General features: G+C 46.0%; 1 protein-coding gene across 1 annotated transcript in view; it reads right to left on the bottom strand.

The window, feature by feature from the left end:
• ptprsa (protein tyrosine phosphatase receptor type Sa) overlaps positions 1-20,000 on the bottom strand; it is a 296,738-nt gene that overhangs the window by 175,251 nt on the left and 101,487 nt on the right. The window contains exon 3 of the mRNA XM_078285725.1: positions 835-1,064. Coding sequence (XP_078141851.1) covers positions 835-931 — 97 coding nt within the window. The 5' untranslated portion in view covers positions 932-1,064. The remainder of the gene's footprint in view (positions 1-834; positions 1,065-20,000) is intronic.

Raw genomic sequence — 20,000 nt, 5'->3', positions numbered from 1 at the left:
CTCCGTTAGTAAGGAGATATGGACAAAGATCTACACAGATAGACATATCAAGATGGAAAATAGATATGAAAATCTGTATGTTTTGTCCCATAATGAGATATCCACTGTTGGAGGCGAGGTGGGGTGGCCTCCTGGCTACAAAAAGGACCCCGTAACTGAGAAGTCACACAGTTTGATCCCTGCAACAGCCGTCGTGTCCAGGTCAAAATGTCCTTGAGGAAAAGCACTAAAGCTCCAACCTGATCACTCACTGTAAGTCTCTCTGGCTAAGAGCATCAGCTAAGTGCCTAAAATACAAATGTAGGTGAAAAAAGTGACACCTACTCTTACAAAATGCACAAAATTAAAAGAAATCTTTAGCTTTTTTTGCTTGGCGGGTACCAAAAGTTCTCTACTGGAAGAAAACCAAACCTAGCTCTTGATATTTTAGTGAAGGTCCTATTTTCATTGGTTCTTTGAAGCAGAAACTGACGATAAACTACAGACTTTTTGACTTTTCAAGATGAAAATCTACCAATTGAAAAAGTTTTTGGTACTCTTACACAATCATTGACAGAAAATGAAAAAGGTCAGTGGCAACTGAAGTCCTCGGTTGACGAAATGATGACAATAGCTCCATCCTCAAGAGGACATGTTCGCAGACACCAAGGTTTGCTCTCTTTGTATTCAGCAGAAATTACAAGGCTTTTCTGAGTAGCTGCTACATCATATTTTCTGTTATTATATTCTATCCAGTTCATCAGAAATCAACAATTATCCAGTAAGGACCTGTATAAGGCACTACATGGTAAAGTTGATCAGTTTCAGGTATTAGTTAGACTTCTGGTTGCTTACCTAAGGCGTGGGAGCCAGCGAGCAGCAGCGATAGCAGCAAAGTGGCGACAGGCAGCAGGACCGGTAAGGAGAGGCGAGGGGCACCGCTGGCGGCCATCTTGGCTCCGGGAGGGGGCTGGGGGCGGCGGGGTAGGGCGGGGCGGGTCGGGGCTGATCTTTGACCTGGCCGGAGAGCCGAGGCCCCAACTGGGCAGGAGGGTTGGGGTCTTCACGCAGGACGGCTTGGCACTCTGCAAGAGGAGAGACAGGAGAGAGGAGAGATTAAGTTGGATTCTTACTTTTATCGTTGTTTTAAGCTTTATTCATCCAAGGAAGGTTTGCTACGCACAGAGTCAGACATTCATACTGTTCCACACAATCATATATGGGGTGATAAGTTAGTCACAATACACTTCCTACAGCAGCCATTAGGGTTCGAAAGTATTGTCGAACCTTTTTACATAATTTGTTGGGGAAAAAAGGACAAAGAGAATTTCAAATTTACAGTTTAAACCAGGGTGAGTAAACAGGCTCACCCTTAAAGTTTACCGTCAACAGGACTGTGCATTTTGCCATATTCACATTTCATTTTGAGAAGTGTGCCCCCTGCTTTGGTTCGCTTGTGTCGATCCGCCATGTTGACCAACACACTGGGCAGTACGCACTGGGGATGCGAGCGTATGACATCATCGGGGGGGCACAGGGGATTCGATAAGAGGATTCATTCGACTTGGGGATTAACGAATACAGGTATTTTGCTAACTTGGAACCCAACCCAAATCAGCCATGATGTTCTTACCATAACTGTTTACCACCCCACACACAAAAAGACCATCATACAGTTACATATTGTGACGGTAGGCTATATAACTAAACTTGAACTTGGACTTGAATATGTTAACGTGTCCTTGAGCAAGGTATTGAATCCCCTACCTGCTCGCTCGTTCCAAGTCGCTCTAGATAAGATCGTCAAACTAAATGACTAAATACAAATGATGTATCTGTAATAAAACCACATCTATAACTAGCAGATGCTCTTGGACAAAGAAGGCAGCGGTTCAACATCTTGCTCAAGGACTCCCGGCTGTTGAACATCACCGACAGATAACTGGAAGGAAGCTAATAGGGAATCCATGTTGGAATGGCACTACTGGAAGCAAACTGTCACCCATCCCAACCCCTTCACACTCCCCACCGCGCTATCAACCTCTTCTCACATCCCCTAATTAGCGGTGGAGTCGCTGTTTTTTTTTCCTTTTCCTTTTTTTCTTTTTTAATCGCCTGATCTTGTCATTATTTGCTTATCTCAGCGCCTTGTAATTACGCAGGCGCCCGACGATATTCCCGGCACCGTCTCTTTGTTTTAGTCAAATTGCCATTAATCCCCCAAGCTACACGGAGGGATCAGGGACCTCCCCCCCCACCACCACACACACACACACACACACACACACACACACAGCCTCTGTCGCGCTCATTGATATGTCTGCTGCATAGCGCCACCGCCGTGTGGTTATACACACTCTTTAATTAAAAGGAGGGGAATAAAGAGACTGAGAAAGAGAGAGCGAGAGAGAGAGCCATGACGTGAATGTAATGAGCTGGAGTCCATTTTTTATATTTACGACGTTCAGCAACTTGCAGCGGACGGGTGAGCAGGTGGGGCTACAGAGGGTTTCGGTGTCCTGCTCAAGGACACTTCGGACAGAAACATTGGCCGTCGCAGGGATTGAGGCTGTGATCATTCGGCTACAGATAGGGCTGAGCGATGTATCGTATAATATCAATATCGTGATATGAGACTAGATATCGTCTGGGTATTTTGGTATTATTGCGAAATAACTTAAATGTCACTTCTTCCTGGTCTTAAAGGCTGCGTTACAGTAAAGTGACACAATTTTCTGAATTTATTAGCCTGTTCTGGCTGAGTAAAATGAACAACCTGCTCATCATATCCATATTACTATTACTGATTACACATTACTGATTTTCTTGTGTGTAAATATCTTATGAAAGCACAAATACTCGGTCTAAAATATTGTGATATTTGATTTTGTTAATATCGCCCAGCCCTAGTTACAGGACAGTCTGGGTGCAGCAGGGTGGCTTCATGAAACTGGAAAACAAGCAGAAAACCAGCGTCCGCCCTGCTGAAGGGTCCTTGAGCAAAACATTAAGTCTGTGCCTGACCCTGCCTGAGAGGCGAGGGTGGCTCTTTAGAAGTGAGGATTTTTACCTTCAACACTGTGTTGTTGAACGGGTTACTACAGCACAGCCTTGCTCTGCAATTCATACTAGAGGTTAAGCTAGAGGTTAAAGACACCATCCTGTAACCAAACACTTAGAGTGTCAATCACAGCCAACGTGTCCACTGTCTGTGTCCCTGAACAAGACGGACAAGATGAAATATCTACCTGCTATCGCACTGCAAGTTGCTTTTGACAAGAGTGTCAGTGCCTGAAATGTGAATGTAAATGAACTTCAAAAATAGCATAACTGACTGACAGGTACAATCTCTCTCCGTCAGACGTAATCTAAATCAGAAGCACATCGCCCGAAATACAGCGATAGTTAACTTTAGAGGCCAAATATACCAACAGCATGGAGGACAGGGGCCAGTGATACATACCTGGTATATATATAGGCTTCCTCACTTACTAGTAGTTAGTAACATGCTTCACTGCATCACATTTCAGCCATGTAGCATTTCTAAATAACTCTTCTGATAATTCAACAAACTTTTATATTAGAAATCTGTTCTTTGGTGGCCACATCGCATTTACGATATGCAACAACTCGCCTCGTCTGAAACAACCGATGCTAATTTCAGCAGACACACAATGAAAACACCAAAAACTCGGTGATTTCACCAGCCATGTCAAACGGCTAAACAGTCAGAGGAGTTGACTGGGTTAACAGTGTGCAGCTGTTTTTTGCGGAGCTGTGTTTATGCGACTGCGGCCTTGCGAGAGCCAGAAAACCGCGGCTAATCGCAGTGTAACCCAGCACCTCAGACGGCATGTCGCTATGCACGCCAACGCCCCACCCTCCATAGCTGCAGGGCCAATCTCTTCATCTCGCTAGATGAAGCAAACACACACTCATGCAGGCACACATACAACAAAACCACACACTCATAAATGCATACTATACAAACACACATACATTGTACATGTGCAGGCCTATAAACACGCTCATATAGGCACACACACACAACATACCCTCACTGAATACAAGCGCGCACACACATACTTCTGTATGTATATATACAGGTGTAGTCATATACACATAGCACACACACACACACACAATCACACACACAAAAGGAGAGCTCAACAATGGGTCTTTTGTGGCAACACCGTGCCAGAGAAGAGTGGGCGTCTTTCAGAAGCTCAGCTCATCTTTCAGCACAATACTATACACACACGACCAACGCTTGTGTGTCCTCGCTTCTGTTTTTTATCCTGGAGGGTAGGTGATGTTATTGGTATTGGAGTGAGGGATGGGGGAGAGAGAGAGAGAGAGAGAGAGAAGCGGGGGGAGTATAGAAGTGTCAAGAGGACCTGTGACCCCTATTGTTCTGACTGTAAACAGTGTTGGAGGTGGGGGGATCTCTCCATGCCTGTGGATCTACAGGGAATGTCTCTGTGCAGGTTGAAGGGAAGCACAGGTTATGATTTATGGCCCTCCCCATAGGGCACGGTTCTCCATCTCCAGCTCTGGTTGCTATACAAACTTCACAACACAATTACGACAGCTATTGTTGTTGAGCGGTCTTAACCAAACGTAGCCTACGGCCACGTCTGGGCTCCGGTTCAACCGCGAACGCTGTGTACAGCGGCCTACTGCACACTACCTGGACCGCAGAGCCTTAACTGTGTGAAAGATTAGGTTAGATAGATAGACAGATACAAGCCTACACACATTCTTTATTAATCCCCCGAGGGATTTGGGGAACTTACTTGTATCGGGCCTATACTTCTAGATTTTGACTCCGAACACAGACGGCTCAGAATTGCAAAAATTGCAGCTGTCAACAAGCCGACGTGTCGCTAAAGCGGTCCTGTGGTTGGGAGGATGGCGAGGCATGGAGAGCACAGCACGCCTCTCCTGCTATTAGCACCTCCGCAGGAAAACCCGTCAACTCCTGCTAAAAGCAACCATCGCTTCCCCTCCAGAGACGGGCAGAGGAAAGAGGGAATGCAGCGGGGATAAAAAGGTGTTTAGCATTCTGGCGATGCTAGCCAGAGAGGCTAATCGATTGATAAACCCTCGCCATTACCCAGGCCGCTTCCACATTCATAGGCTGTGGGTCGAGGGGAAACTGCTAACTGCTAACGGTCACGTTTTGCAGATCCCGGTGTTGTCCTCGGATGACTGCAAGGACTTACTGTTTTCGGAGGGAACTCAAGCTAATGAGCAACACTTTGCACAACTTTTCCTCTGTCTTTGTGTCAAGATGAGACGCATTTATCACTGCAAAAGCCCTTCTTGCTGACGTATGACTGCTAACAGCATGAGCTTAATACAGTAACACACCCAAATAACAACTTTCCTCAGTCCTATGACCTGTGTGATGACGGAAGAATGGTCAGAGTAGCGATCTTGTGACCAGAGGGTTGCTGATTCAAATCCTGGCTGAGACAATATAGGTGAATGAATTAGACGTGATGTACCCCCCCCCCACCAATGTTCCCTTCAGTAAAGTACTTAACTCCCAATATCCAATGGAGCTTCACAGTGGTCAACAACAGTAGAAGTGTGGTTGTACTAGGCGGCTCCCAGATGTGAATTTAACCCAGTGTGAAGCAAGGCATTGCTGGAAAAAAAACACAACACACACTCCTGATTCTCCCTGCCAATCTGGGAATTCAAACTGGCAACCTCCCAGTCCCAAACACTCCTCAAAAACCTCTAGGCTTTCCCCACTGCTGAGCAATTAAGAGAGTTTGATACTGAAACCGCCAATCATTCCAGCTACTGCCCAGTCGCCGGGCTTCACTAATTACAGCCAAAATGGAGGAGTGATTTCCGCTGAGTGGCGGCAGCCGCTGGTAATCAGGGACTCTCACTTTGACATGGTCTAGCTTTTAATTCGACTCATTTCCCCGTGCAATATTGATACCAAGGCGTTTGATTACTGAGATTGAGAGGGGCAGCGCGGGGAAGGGGAGTTGGGGGTTTGCGACAAAAGCCTGAAATGAGAGCGGGAGCGATGGGAGCAACACACACATTTACACACCTATATGCACACACTACAATGGGTAAAATTAAGGAGGAAGGAAAGACTCAATTCTATAAACCGTTTGAAGGTGCAGATGTGCGTATTTTCTAAATGGGAGACCGTGTGACCAGCAACCGCAAGACATGAGGCCACTTCTAAGTATGCTCCTTCTCACACACACATTGTAAAGATGTGAAGTTCACGGGGAGAAAAACAACTACTTATCACCCGAGGGTCCACAATAATACGGCCCTTTTTACAGTCGAGCGGCGAACTCGCTTCACACTCAGCCAGACTTCGGTTCGGCCGGTGCTACCGATATCAGCGGCTCGCAGGAAGATCAAAAGAGAGCGTTTGATGTCCGGGGCCTTTGAAAAGAACACCGTTTCTAAGGTCTGTGTAGCCCAAATAAAGTTGCACTTTCTTCAGGGAGTGAGCTTTTTCCGCCTCGTGTATTGTTTGGTTTCTACAGCGACCGTATCGGCGCCATCTAATTTTTGGCTCCGGGACTCTGGCAAGACCCGGTTTACAGCGACTCCCTGCTGCAACCCGCCACACGCTGCTGTTGATTATCAAACTCAGGAGGAGGCGGTGTGGCGGCGGTGGTGAGGGGGGGGAGGGGGGGGTGTTGTTGATCCTCCAGGGAGATGCCTCAAGATGGAGACGGGAGGGTGCGTTGTATGGGGAGTGTATGTGAAAGAGAGCGAGAGAAAAGGTGAAGATTAAGTATTTAAGCGTGGAATGTGTCTAGGTATGAGAATGTTTGTGGTTGCATGCAGGGATGGAGGTTATATATTTCCATGCAGATGGCTTTGGATGAAAACGTCTGCAAAGAATTACCCCGTGCAGCTCGGTAGGGTTCAAACTCCCAGAGTGTGACTAAATCATATCCATATGGAGACTATCCTATATCAAGATGAATTTGTTTTAACCTGCTTGGAGTGCCACAAGGGCGGGGTCTGCCACACAGGCCAAGTCTAATAGTGCCAGAACGTTTAGATGATCACAGGAAAGTATTTCAAAGTTAATTTTTGTATACTTTGTGATTGACTCATCTGACTCTATCTGAACTCTCCTATTATGGTAAACTCCTCCCATCCAGTATCTCAAATAGAGTAATACAAATGCTAAGGGACGCTGAATTGTAGTCAATACACTGATATTGTTTCGTTTATGTAATTCATTTTATTATTTGATTTAGCTTATTATGGCTTATGTATTTATTTTATTGATGCAAATTGCTTTGCATCATTTTCTTCATGTGTGTTTTCTGTCTTGTAGAATGACTGTTCCACTGTGCAAATAAATAAATACAGAAAAATACAAAACGGGCCAAAGTGGGGGAAAACAATGTAGCTTTAACTACTTCATGTTGGTAATATTACTGTTGTGAAGTATCTTGGTACAAAACATTCGGCTTATTTCACGCTTGCTTAATTACGGTTGCAGGAACTATGCTTTTCACAGAATCTGCTGGTAGCTCACCACGGCTTCCTCAAAGAAAAGGTTGATCTTCTTCCAAAAAAGGTCGCCCGCCCCTCATTTAGCTTCTTTCACTCAGAAGCTATCACTCCTAAAACGCTAGGAGCTCTAACACAAGCATTAACAGCCAGACAAGGACAACTTTGGTTATTTTAGAAAGGGCGAGCGACCATTAAGTGAAATGAGCCGAGGCCTGTACAGGTTGATTTGCTTCAATTGGAGACATGATTTGCAACAAGGGCCACTAATGACACAACATCAATGTCCTTGTTCATCGCCTCCGACACTAACACTCACACTTGAAGCCTGAGAGTTGTGTATTAATCCAAAATACCATTAACATAAATTATTACCGTCCATTTTTGATCTGAAAGAAAGTAAGGGCTTTCTAAGTCATTTAGTAGCTGGTTGTCATGTAAATGAGACCGTGTCACTTCTGCCTGGACACATTTTCTGCTCTCGGATGACAGAGAAATACTAATTTCCGAGTGAATACTGCTTCTTTTATGGCCTTCCTTAAAGCCCGCTATCTGCTGGCTGCTGTTTATGTCTCTCTCTCTCTCTCTCTCTCTCTCTCTCTGCAGCTATCAGTTCTTTACCTCAGATGGAGTTTTTATGCGTCAGCCCCGAGTTACAGGCTTTTACCTCAACCAGCTCACTGCCTTTCTTTGATTCATACCCTACAGGAGACCAAGGACACACAGATGCAAGTTCATTCAGAGTATCGGCTCTGTGTGTGTGTGTGTGTAGGTGTGTGTGTTTGTGTCTGTGCAGGCCTATTTGCATGTGTTTGCATTTGTCTGCATTTGCATTTTTGGATGTATTACTGTATGTGCCTGTATGTATATATTGTGTGTATATTTGTGTGTGTGTGTGTGTATGAGAGTTTACATTTGTGCGTGTGTGCATGCATTTGTGAGTGTATTAGTGTGTGTGTATGCATATGTGTGTATATGTTTGTGCATATATTAGTTTATTGTGTGCCTGTATGTGTGTTTGCATTTGTTTCTTTTTTGCGCTGTTATTTGTATGTGTGTGTGTGTATTTCAGTGTGTGGGCATTTGGTGCATTAGTGTGTCGGTACTAGTGTAGGCTATATATGAGCCTGTATATTTGTTTTTTTTATATTCAGTTAGATATATTGCTGTGTGTATTTGTGTGTGTATGTGTGTATGTGTAACCACGTAGCCCCCCACCCCACCCCCACCCCCAGCTATAAAACTAGTCTACAGCGTCAACCATCTGTTTTCTAGCAAGCTGAAATCCTAACAGTATTGATTCCAGGTGTCATTAGTGAGGTTTCCCTCATCTCTCCCTCTCTCTCCCTCCCTCTCTCTCCCTCTCTCTCTCTCTCATCCCTCCCACCTTTTCAGCTTTATGGGGTGTTCTGCATCTGAAAAGTGGCTTTATCTACAAAGTCAACCGTGAGGAAAAAGAAAAATCAAAACAAAAAAAAACAAACACCAACACAAGCGCACACACACTCGATGCTGTGATACCTAAAAGCTGTGTCAGTGCTGGGAGAGAGAGAGAGACGTAGAGACTGGAAGAGAGAGAGAGAGAATGGGGGATTGTGTGTGTGTGTGTGTGTGTGTGTGTGGCTTCTAAATATATCCTCCTGTTCAGACTAGTCCTCTTTCAAATCCTCCATCTCTGTTTTTCTTTCCCTCCATCTCCATCTCGCCCCCCTCCCTCCCCTCCCCTCCCTCTAACTCATGCATACTTAACTGTGCTTGCATTGCAGATGTTTGGTAGGGAATCGCATGAATTTGCATGGAGCTGCAAGACTATTATGTAAATGCCCCAGTGTGTATCCACCTCCCTGCTTCACTCTTTCGTTCGCTGTTCCCTCCATCCTGAAAGATCTGCATCGGGGGAATTTGACCCAAGGCGCTCCTCTCATTACCCGCCATGTGAGGGGAGCTTCGGCGTGAGAAAGAGAAGAGCTTATGCACGGTAAACAGATACATAAGTGTTGCAAGGTATTGCGGTTAACATTTACATTTCGGGCATTTAGCTGACGCTTTTATCCTGAGCAACTTCTAATGAGTGAACAGTAGAACATCAACAAAATTATAAGCAACAAGTAGCAAGGAGTGCAAACAGATGACAACAGATGTGACAACTATTTCCGTGACGCTAGAATGAACACGTATGTTGGAGGCATGTTTATTATTACTGTTTATTATTAGGATCCCCATTAGCTGTGCAGATGACGCAGCAGCTACTCTTCCTGGGCTCCACACAGAACATAAAAACAAGAAATAAAATGTAACGTTCGCTTTCATTGCACTTTCATTAACATCGCTTTGACTTTGTGTTATTCTAGAACAGTCCGTTCAGTCCACAGAGAGAGGAGAGAGCGGACAAAAGAAAAATTTAAATATCACAAAAGTTAAAAATGAAAAAAAGAAGGAAAATAGAGAAAAGGAACGCTTCTGATATGATTCTGGTTCTATCTCATCCCAACCACTTGGATTCCTTGCGAACAATTATCGTCATTACTATTTTGTATTATCAAGAGCCAGTGAGAAAAGGTCAAATAATTAATGGAAGATTAAATGTTTTCATGGCATGTTGCCCCCTCAACACAATCATTCACTCAGTCAATTTCTCTGCAATTTCAGTCTCTTTCTCTACCCGCAATTTCTCGGTCTGTCCAGCGTGTCTCCCTGCCTTCCGCCCCAGGATATCCCAGCATACACTGGGGCAAACACAGATAGACAAACACTCACATTCCTACCTGGGCAATTTAGAGTCTCCAATCCACCTGACTTGCATGTCTTTGGACTATGGGAGGAAACCAAAGCACCCAAAGGAGCCCAGGAGAACACAGAGAGATCATGCAAACTCCATACACTTCTTGCTGTGAAGTGTCACATCAACCCACTGAGCCACAACCTCAACTGATATTTGAAGCTTTGTTCGATGCCTATAAACTCCATCGCATATTCCATCTCAAACACAATTTCTGTTATGGAGACGCACAAGCACAAGCTCGTCTCTTTTCTTTTTTCCTGCCTTGGTGAAGGTTGTTTGTGTAGGTAGGGAGAACCGCAGCCTCCGTGACCTCATTAAGAGATTGCAGAACGCCCTGCCCCGGCAACCTCTCCCCCGGAGTAGCTTTCCCATGAGCCTTTGCCCTCGACTGTTCCCAACCTCCCAGCCCCAGAACCCGGGAACGGCGCTCGACATCCTCGGAGACACCTTGAGTAAGCCATCTGCTTCCCTCCTGGGAGCCTGCTAACCTTTTCTCTGGGACCCCTAAGAGCCTTTTTAGCTTCCATTTCCCAGCTAAAAAGAGAACCTGCTGTGAAGCACCGCCGAAAAATCACCTGAAGAGTTCTTTTTATTCCAAAACGAGAGACCCGCCATTTGACAAAATTGCCACCTACTCTTGCAAAATGATTGCCGGAATGAAAGTACAACATATTAGGGGTCGCTGTTGAAGTCACGAGCCAGCTTGAGACGTTCGTTTCCAAAATAGTTCCGCTTTTAAGCTCAAGATCATCTATTTTTGTGATACTGACTGGTGAATTTTCAGGTAAGCTGTTTTTTTTGTTGTTTTTTTCCAAGATGGACGCACAGCATTTTATCCAAAATGGCAGACTGTCTGTGTCTGGCTGCCTCCGAGAGGAACTGGAGGCTTACAGAAAGATTTGGGCCTGAATTGCCACCGGCCCGTTAAACTTGTTGTTTTTTCAGAGGTGTTGCCCCCGAGTTCGATCGGCAGGAAATGGGTTTACCATGAACGTTATGAAGCAGCGCTGTCCTTCCAATAAACACCCAGGGCTCCGAGGCTTTTAGCTGAAATCCACCTCAGTTGAGGCTGAGTGCACAGCAGCGAGGGGGGGGGGGGGGGGGGGGGGGGGACTGGCAGTTGGGAGGAATTGGCGGGGAGCTGACCTCCTAATATGCGGACTTTATTGCACGGCCATTTTGTTTACCGCTGAGGGGCGACAGACTATCTGTGTCTCCTGTCTGACCCCGCCATGCTGTGTGACGCCTCGAGTTGGCAGGCGAAACACACACACACAATACACACACACACACACACACACACACACACAGGGGAACGCTTGTTTTTGCTCTCTCCCTCTCCTGGTCCGGCACCCTGGCTGCCAAACATCGCAAAGGTCAGAGGTCGCGGGTGGCGCTCTCTCTGGCGACCATCACCTGGGCTAAGAAGAACCTGGGAGGGGAGGGGAGTGGGGGGGGGGGGCGTGTTCCATATTACATATAGGGGAGGCATTTAATTATAGGACACGGCACAGGGCACAGTGGGATGCTGGGATAGGGAGGCGGGGGGGGTGTGAGGCATATTAGTCCTTGACAATAGAGGAGCAGGGGGTAGGGGATGTGGTGGTGTGTGTGTGTGTGTGTGTGTGTGTGTGTGTGTGTGATGGTGGTGGTTGGGCGAACAGGGGGGGGAGAGGGGGTGACGTCAATCCTTGGCCCCCCGCCAATAAAGACAGACAAGCATCAGACTGACTGGCCGCCGGCTTCGACGCCCTTTAAAAATTGCCACGGGAGGGGGAAAAAAGTTTTTGGAGGACGGCCGGGGCGGCTGGGGAGGAACGGTTCAGATTCATTCTGGAAATGGGATGCGGACGGGGGGGGGAATGAGATTATTCTAAGTGGCGGAGGAGGAGGCGGAGGAGGAGGGAGAGACTGGCAGGCCAGGGTGTTTAGAAAATGTCTCCAAACCTCCTCTGTGTAATTGGCAGGACTCGCCGTGTAGCATCGGCTGTGTGGTTCATACGAGGAGTTTCATTCCAAAATGAGATATGCACCATTGGAAAAACGGTGACACCTACGCTGAAAAAATGACTGCTGGCATGATAACAAAACTCACTGCTGAACAAAATTGAAAACTGTAACATTTCAGGGGATGTAATCATCTTTTTTTTTTTATTATTTTAACCAATGAACATCAAGTATGAACCCTTTTTCCAAAATAAATATACAGTATAGCATTTTGGAATGACAGCTTGGTGAGATCTTGATCCAAGGTGTGTGTGTGTGTGTGTGTGTGTGTGCAGATATCTCGGGAAGATTTGCTCCTTTCAGTCAGACACAATTACAGTGCCAGTCGGCAGAGGAGACAGCTGGCTGGTCTACACTGCAAAAAATGTCCATCTAATCAAGTGATTTAATCTAGTATTGAGTCTTAAAAATCTTGTTTTTATTACAACTAGTGAAAAAAATACCAATAGAGTGAGATCATTCCTCATGTTTTGAAGAGTGATATGACCTTGAAATAAAGCGTATTGCTTTTGTTTCAGGATAATGTCACTTGAATGAAGACTGTTGAGTTGAAGATATCTCACTGCTTTGGCAGATTTATGACAAATACAATTTTAAGACTCAAAATAAGCTTAAATGACTTCTTGAGATGGGCATTTTTTGCAGTGTAGAGGCATTAGTATTCCAATGGTGCACCGGCTTATTTATTCAACACAAGGTAGGAGACACTGCTCACCAGGCGATGTGTCACCCATACCTACACACACACACACACACACACACACACACACACACACACACACACACACACGCCTCTCCAAGTGTCAAACCTATCCGCCTATGTCAAGACTTCCAAGATTTCCAAACACTATGCATCCATTTTGGTGAAAAAAAAAAAACAAATCATTACTCAATATCTCCAGAAGATCCGGTCTACAAAAGCACTGAACCAACAAGTAGCATCACTTTGTACTATCAGTAGTTTTATAAGAGTAGGTGTCACTTTTTCAAATGGTAGACGTCTCATTTTGCTACAAAGCTCTTCATTTGGAAACAAAGAGGGAGGCCTAATCCGCCTCCGTCCGTCTGCATAAATGAGGTCCCTTTGTGCCTTTTCACATCCAAGATTCAAAATGTGATTCTCACACTGTTACAGTCTCCATTCAGCTAAATGAGATATGTGGCTGCGACCTTTGATGAAGCGAGGCTGCTTTTTCAGAGCTAATATCTAAAGCTTCTTTTGGCCTGATGGCTTTTTGATTCTGTAGCGGAGGGTGGAAAGAAAAGAGAGAGAAATGGATACACACACACACACACGCAAACTTACACATTCACACACGCGGACACACACACACACACAGATACAGGAACACACACACACATACTAAACCACACACAGGGGCAAACTCCATTGGCTCGGTTGACGGCTAACCCTCTCTTCATCAAGGGCGGCCATCTTTTTCAGGCTTCTTTCAGGGAATTAATTGAAAAAGAAGTTAATCCTGGTAATTTGCTGCGGAAACTGGGCCAAAGCCCATCAGCTCGCTAAGCAGCGCTCGGTAACCTCAGTGGGACGGCCAGACGTCCCGCTTCTGGAGCTACACTGTGCTCAGAGGCACAGCAACAAGGAGGGATGCTGTCTCCATGTCTGCTCTGGGAAGGTCTGTTCTGTTCTGCTTTATTCTAGTGTATTAATGAGGGAATGAAAGAGAGAATGAGGCGGCAAATGATTGATCTTCGCAAGTCAGACAGTACTAACTGTAGACATACGGACACTAAAACAGACATCAGTCACTCAATTGGAATTGGGATTGGAACCCAGCTCTAAGGAAACAGAATTGGAATTGAATTGGAATGACAGGAAACAGAATTCTATTAAATTCCATGAAATTCCACTTCTAAGAGTTGTTGTCAAACATTATGAGTCAAATAAAAGACAGTTCAACAAATCAAACACATTCAATCATAATGTATGGATTATGATTACATGTTTTGCATCAAATACCACCTGAAAGGAACCTTTAGCATTTTATGATATTCAGTATTGATAATATACTGTATAACACTATGTGTAATCTTAGATATGAGGCAAGAAAAAGCAAAAGAAAACATGGAATTTTGAAGAATTTCATTGGATAAAATTAAACTTCCTGAAATTCCAACTCAATTCCGATTCTGTTTCTTGTCGTTTTTTTTTCAAATTCCGATTCCAATTCCTCAGTTGAACTGGAATTCATGAGTTCATTCATGAATTGACCCCCGACCCCCGACCCCGACATCAGAATCAACACAGAGCGACAACAACAGTAACAGCAAGCCGTTCAGTGTTGACAGAGGTTTCACTTTCACAAGTGAGAGTTTTACTTGACGGCACACACGCAGGAAGCTGTGGCTACTTCCTGTTTGGGCCGGAGGTTTGGGGAGCGCCCGCCCTCCTGTCCATCACACCGCCTTGTAAAGAGCAGAGACAGATGGTGAGGTTGACCCACACTCTGTCTGTCAGTCAGTCCATCACCACCCCCCCCACCCCCCTCCCACCCCCTCCCACCACCACTAACAGCCTGAGAAAGACAACTGGTTCCTCTTTTTTCTTTTACAGCCGCTTTAAAAAAAGGCCCGAGGAACAGACAGCAGCAAATGCAACACTTCGACTCGGGGCTTCCTGCTGTGTTAAAAACCCACCGCTGGTTTTAAAATGGTGTGTTACGGTAAACCAGAAACCCCAAAAACAGACCCAGAACAGAGTCAAATGTCAAACTTTTTCTGGGGGGAAATCAAAACCTTACATTTACATTACATTTAAACACTGAAACTACAATTAAACATCTAGATTTACACTGACATCTGAGGTGGTGGTGGTGATTTGAAACCCTGTCTGCATCTGGAGAAGAGTTCATAAGTGACATAAATCTGTATGATGTCAATTCATAGCACGCATCATAGTAAGTACCATCAAACTGATGCAAGTTATATGAAGATATGGTTATATTAGCTATGTAAGGGGGGAAAAAGCATAAATTAATGACTTTTCTGAAAGTATTATTGATTTTTGCTTATGATGATCACCAGCTGGAGATAGCTTACCCAGCTTTTTTATTTACCGCCGTATCGCTGTGCAAACCAAACTGTCCTGACTGAACAATAAAGGTCGATTTCAACTGAATTGTGAACTGAACTCAACTGAAGTGAAACCAGACCCAAATATTCGGACAACTTCAGCTATTTTTGGAGGAGCGGGACTGACAAATTCCGCACAATTTCACACAAAAATCCCCCCTGTACTTGTGGATAACCATCGGGACAGGCGAGTGTGGAAAGTCCCGCGCCCTTTGGCCAGGCGTCCAGTCATGCGACCCCATGACGACTTGGCCAGAGGTTGGCAGATGGGTTCGGGGAGTCGGGGTGGGGGGGGGTTCGGGGTGGGTGGCAGCGATGTGGCATGATCCCTGTTAATGTATTCCTCCATAACAAGGGCTTGAAACACAGAGCCAGTGTTGTGGCCCGGCCCTCTGGCCCCTCCCACCCGCTGCAGGCTGAAGAGTTCGGCTGTTTGTGCGACGGACAGAAGGTCACTGTGGAAGACGAGCGAACACGTGGGCAGGAGCCGGGAAACAGACACGACAACGCGGCAGAGTTTCCACTAACACACACACACACACACACACACACACAAAACACAAGAAACAAGTTGATTTGCATTGGAATCAAGTGAAATGATCAAACCCCACTGGATTATTTTCACTTATTTTACGAAAATACAATTTTAGGACTCAATAATAGACTAAATGACTCGTTAAGATGGAGATTTTTTGCAGTGTGGACACACAAAAACACACGTGAAGAAGTGTGTGCACTTCTGTGGAGTGGCCACACATGCAGAGCTATTCGTGTGTGTGTCTGTGTGTGTGTGTCTGTATGTGTGTGTGTGTGTGTGTGTCTATGTCTCTGTGCGCCTCAGTGTGACTAAAAAGTCAGCAATCATTCCTTTGAGGACCCCCTTCACTCTGACCAGTGACCTCCCAAGCCCCTCCACCACCCCCCGTTTCGCCCTTCGTTGACTTGAGAGGGTCTTGAGAGGGCCGAGGGGGGGGGGGGTGCTGGCGGGGGGTGGGGGGTCTGAGGTCAAAGGTGAGAGGTCAGGCAGCTGGTAAACCTCTTTAAATCCTCCTTTTTTTCTTTTTACACCACACAGCATTCCTTCACAGCAGGGGGCTGCTGGCTAGCCATCCATCCCTGCCTAATTTAACAGTGTGTGTGTGTGTGTGTGTGAGAGAGAGAGAGAGAGAAAGTGTGTGTGTCTGAACATCTGTGTGTGTGTGTGTGTGTGTGTGTGTGAGGGAGGCCCTTGCTATCACAGCATGCATATAAAATGTCATATTTTTAAGACTAGCACAAAAGCTAATTTATTCTGCAATATTCAAAGCTGCGACACAGGGTGTGTGTGTGTGTGTGTGTGTGTGTGTGTGTGTGTGGAGGGTGCACTGGGTTTGTTTGTTTTCTTGCCTGCTGTACCCACGCTGACTTTAAGTAGTGGCGAGTGGGACGGGGCTCTAAAGTCCTGCGACTCGTGCGTAAACAAGACCCCCCCCCTTAACTTTCTCTCTCTCTTTTATTTTCTCTTTGAGTGTTTGTTGTTCTACCGCTACGCACGACCATGCTGTGTGTTGTTGTGTGGTGTGTTGTGCTGTGTGGTGCCGCACTGCATGGAGCGAGCTGTGAGGCGTTTAGAGAGAGAGAGAGAGAGAGAGGGAGAGAGAGAGAGAGAGAGAGAGAGAGAGAGAGAGAGAGAGAGAGAGAGAGAGAGAGAAAGAGAAAGTATAGAGAGATAGATAGTTCTACTCTCCTGCTCCAACTTAGAAAGAATTTGAAATGTTCAGCGAGCCAGGGCGCCACACACACACACACACACACATACACACACACACACACACACACAGAGTGAATGTAGGCAGGTAGTGGTGGAGATAAGAGAGAGAGAGGGAGACAAATAGAGAGAGCTTGTTTACATACATAATCATAGACCAAAAGCGAAAGAAAGGAAGCAAGTGAGAGAGGAGACAATACCTCCCAACCCAGCATGCACACACACACACACACACACACGCACACACACACACACACACACACACACACACACACACACACACACACCAGGCGTAACCACATCCAGTACCGATGGCTCTCTGATCGATTCATGCCTCTGATAGGCTGACGACGGGACCGTGGGGTGGGGAGTAGTGTGTGTGTGTGTGCACACTGTATACACACTAGCCTGAAGGTGTGTGTGTGTGTTTGTGTAAGGAAGGTTCATGGGCTTATTGCAGACAGATCAATGTGTCATTAGAGTTGCTACTGGCCCCAGCCACAGCCATGGAGCCAACACCGGACACACCGATCTGAGGGACCAAGAAGAATGGTGCACCACTGAAAGATGAAAGTTTGCAAAATTGGCGAAATGAGCTAATTTTTTTGTTTTCCCATACCTTTCCACACAGCCTCTTTCACATACAAGTTAACCTCTTTTATGATATCCACCTGATTATTACTCTTTACAGATAGTAGCTAATAGTGTGAACGGGGGAAACCGCAATCACTGCTGGGAAAGTTCACACAGCAATCTCATGGGTTCTATATGTGTGTGAAAGAGACTATAGAGACAGAGAAGAGAGGGAAAAGTCATCACTGAGCTCAGAGTGCAGCGTCAGCACCTCTTAGTGCAGTTTGGAGGTTCAGCACTTTGCTCAAGGGCACTTTGGCAGTGATAGTGGGCACTGTGGGTGTAATCCCTGCCCCCCCTCGAGTCACCGGCTCACAGCTCGGATACACCCTCCTGTCCCGGGACTGAACCGGCAACATTTTGGTTATCTCTCTACCTCTAGGCCCAACTTGCACTCCCAATGCAGATTCCACGGGGAAAAAAAAATCCCCATGTTCAACTGAGGCTCAAGCCTGCAGGTTTTCACTCCAAACTCGCACTACACCCTCCGATTTGGCCCGATTTGCACACCTTCAACCAGAGAGAGGGAACCAATCAGTGAAATCAGGCACTGTGGAGTTTGGCTGGAGTGAAAACCTGCAGACCTCCACTGGAGATAGCTGAGAAGCACTGCTACAGAGGATGGAACAAATCTCTAAGTTGAAGCAGAGATGTTTTGTCACTGTAATCCAACAGCTAGTATTGATGCAAGGCTGCGGTAAGCACATAAGGACACACAAGGACAAACCTCTCTTTGTGTTGTCAGAGTAAATCTTCACAACGCCGCCGCAGAGCGAGTTCATCGCTTCACCTTAAAGGAACCGACAACTCCGGCAACCACCGAGGCACACCTCACACGACCTGGACACAACTATGTGAGGAGTGTATTCTAAAACTATCTTATCTATTTTGGAAAGAATATCATTTGCTCAAGTTCATTATTTCTAAAATGGAGAGATTTTCTGTACCGAATCGTGGGATGTAACGCTCCCTGTGGAACATGGAGGTTAGTTTGGACTGTTTCTCTCTTAGTCTCATTGTCTCTTGCTCTCTCTTTCTCTATTTTCTCTCTTATGTTATGTTTTTTTGGCCCTCTGTCCCCCCCCTCCACACACACACACACCCACACAGTTTCTCCAGTTGTTTTGAAGCAATAAGAACATACTCAACTGCTATTTTGCCCCAAGTCTCCCTCCTTGCCAGGCCCAGTTTAGCCCAAACTTGGCATCAAGTGCTCCCCAAAGCGAGCAGGGGCACGCTGCAATCAGCATGGCTCTTGCGGTGGGGAAATTGAAATACTCATCCATTTAAAAAACTTGCCTCGGGTGTGTGTTTGTCTCACTGCTGCAGGGACCCTCTTCCTGCAAGGGCTCCACATGCAGGAGAAACACAGGTAAAAGACAAAAAGCAAGGTGTCCGAACAGTCCGGAGTCGTAGGGATATCTAACACTTCAATTTTTGTTTTTCTTGTAGCAGGTTGAGTCCGCGCCACGCCATTATCATATTGATTTTGCTTTCTGCAGCTACCTGAAGGAGAGTTTATTCTGTGAAAATCCAAAACCAACCCGTCGGCACTGACGCCCGCACAGCCGTCACTCCGGATAAGCTGCGTTGGACTCAGAGAAACGTCGAACTCTGTTTGCAAACAGAGAAACCACAGAGAAAGAGAAAGAACAAGTAGGCGAGTTCATTAGTATAAAGCATGTTTCTCAACCATGTGCCGGCGGGTTTCACTGATTAACACACCTTCAACCAGATAATGAGGAGGTAATCAGTCGTGTTTGGTTGGAATGAAAACCTGCAGACTACATGGTTGAGAACCCCTGCTACAAAGCGGCACCCTGCCTCCAAGGCCTTACCAACACAACACACAAGTCAGACCATCAGGACGGCTGATGCAAACAGCAATAGAGAAAATAGAGAGAAGAAGAACAAAAATGAGAGTTTGTTGCCGGAGTGACACCCAGCCTCCAGGGGCTCACCCGACCTTTTAGGTACACCGACACCACAAACGCCAAGACGACGGACGGGGGGGGGGGGGGGGGGGGGGAGAAAAAAAAAGTAATAGAGAGAACAGAAATGAGAAAGAGCGTGAGGAAACAACATCGGAGCCAGGCTGCTGTACCGGCAAACCGCTCTTCCACTTGGCGCCAGGCAGAGCGCTGGCTCCCGTTCAAACAGGAGGGCAGGGAAGCACGGCACCTTTTTGTTGGGTTTTTTTTTTTTTTTTTTCATTTTTTCATTTTTTTTTTGCACAAT

Source organism: Centroberyx gerrardi, chromosome 9 (assembly GCF_048128805.1).
Source record: "Centroberyx gerrardi isolate f3 chromosome 9, fCenGer3.hap1.cur.20231027, whole genome shotgun sequence".
In the NCBI taxonomy this organism is placed as follows: domain Eukaryota; kingdom Metazoa; phylum Chordata; class Actinopteri; order Beryciformes; family Berycidae; genus Centroberyx; species Centroberyx gerrardi.
Note: the sequence above shows the minus strand (reverse complement) of the source record. Positions and strands in the feature narration are given on the sequence as shown.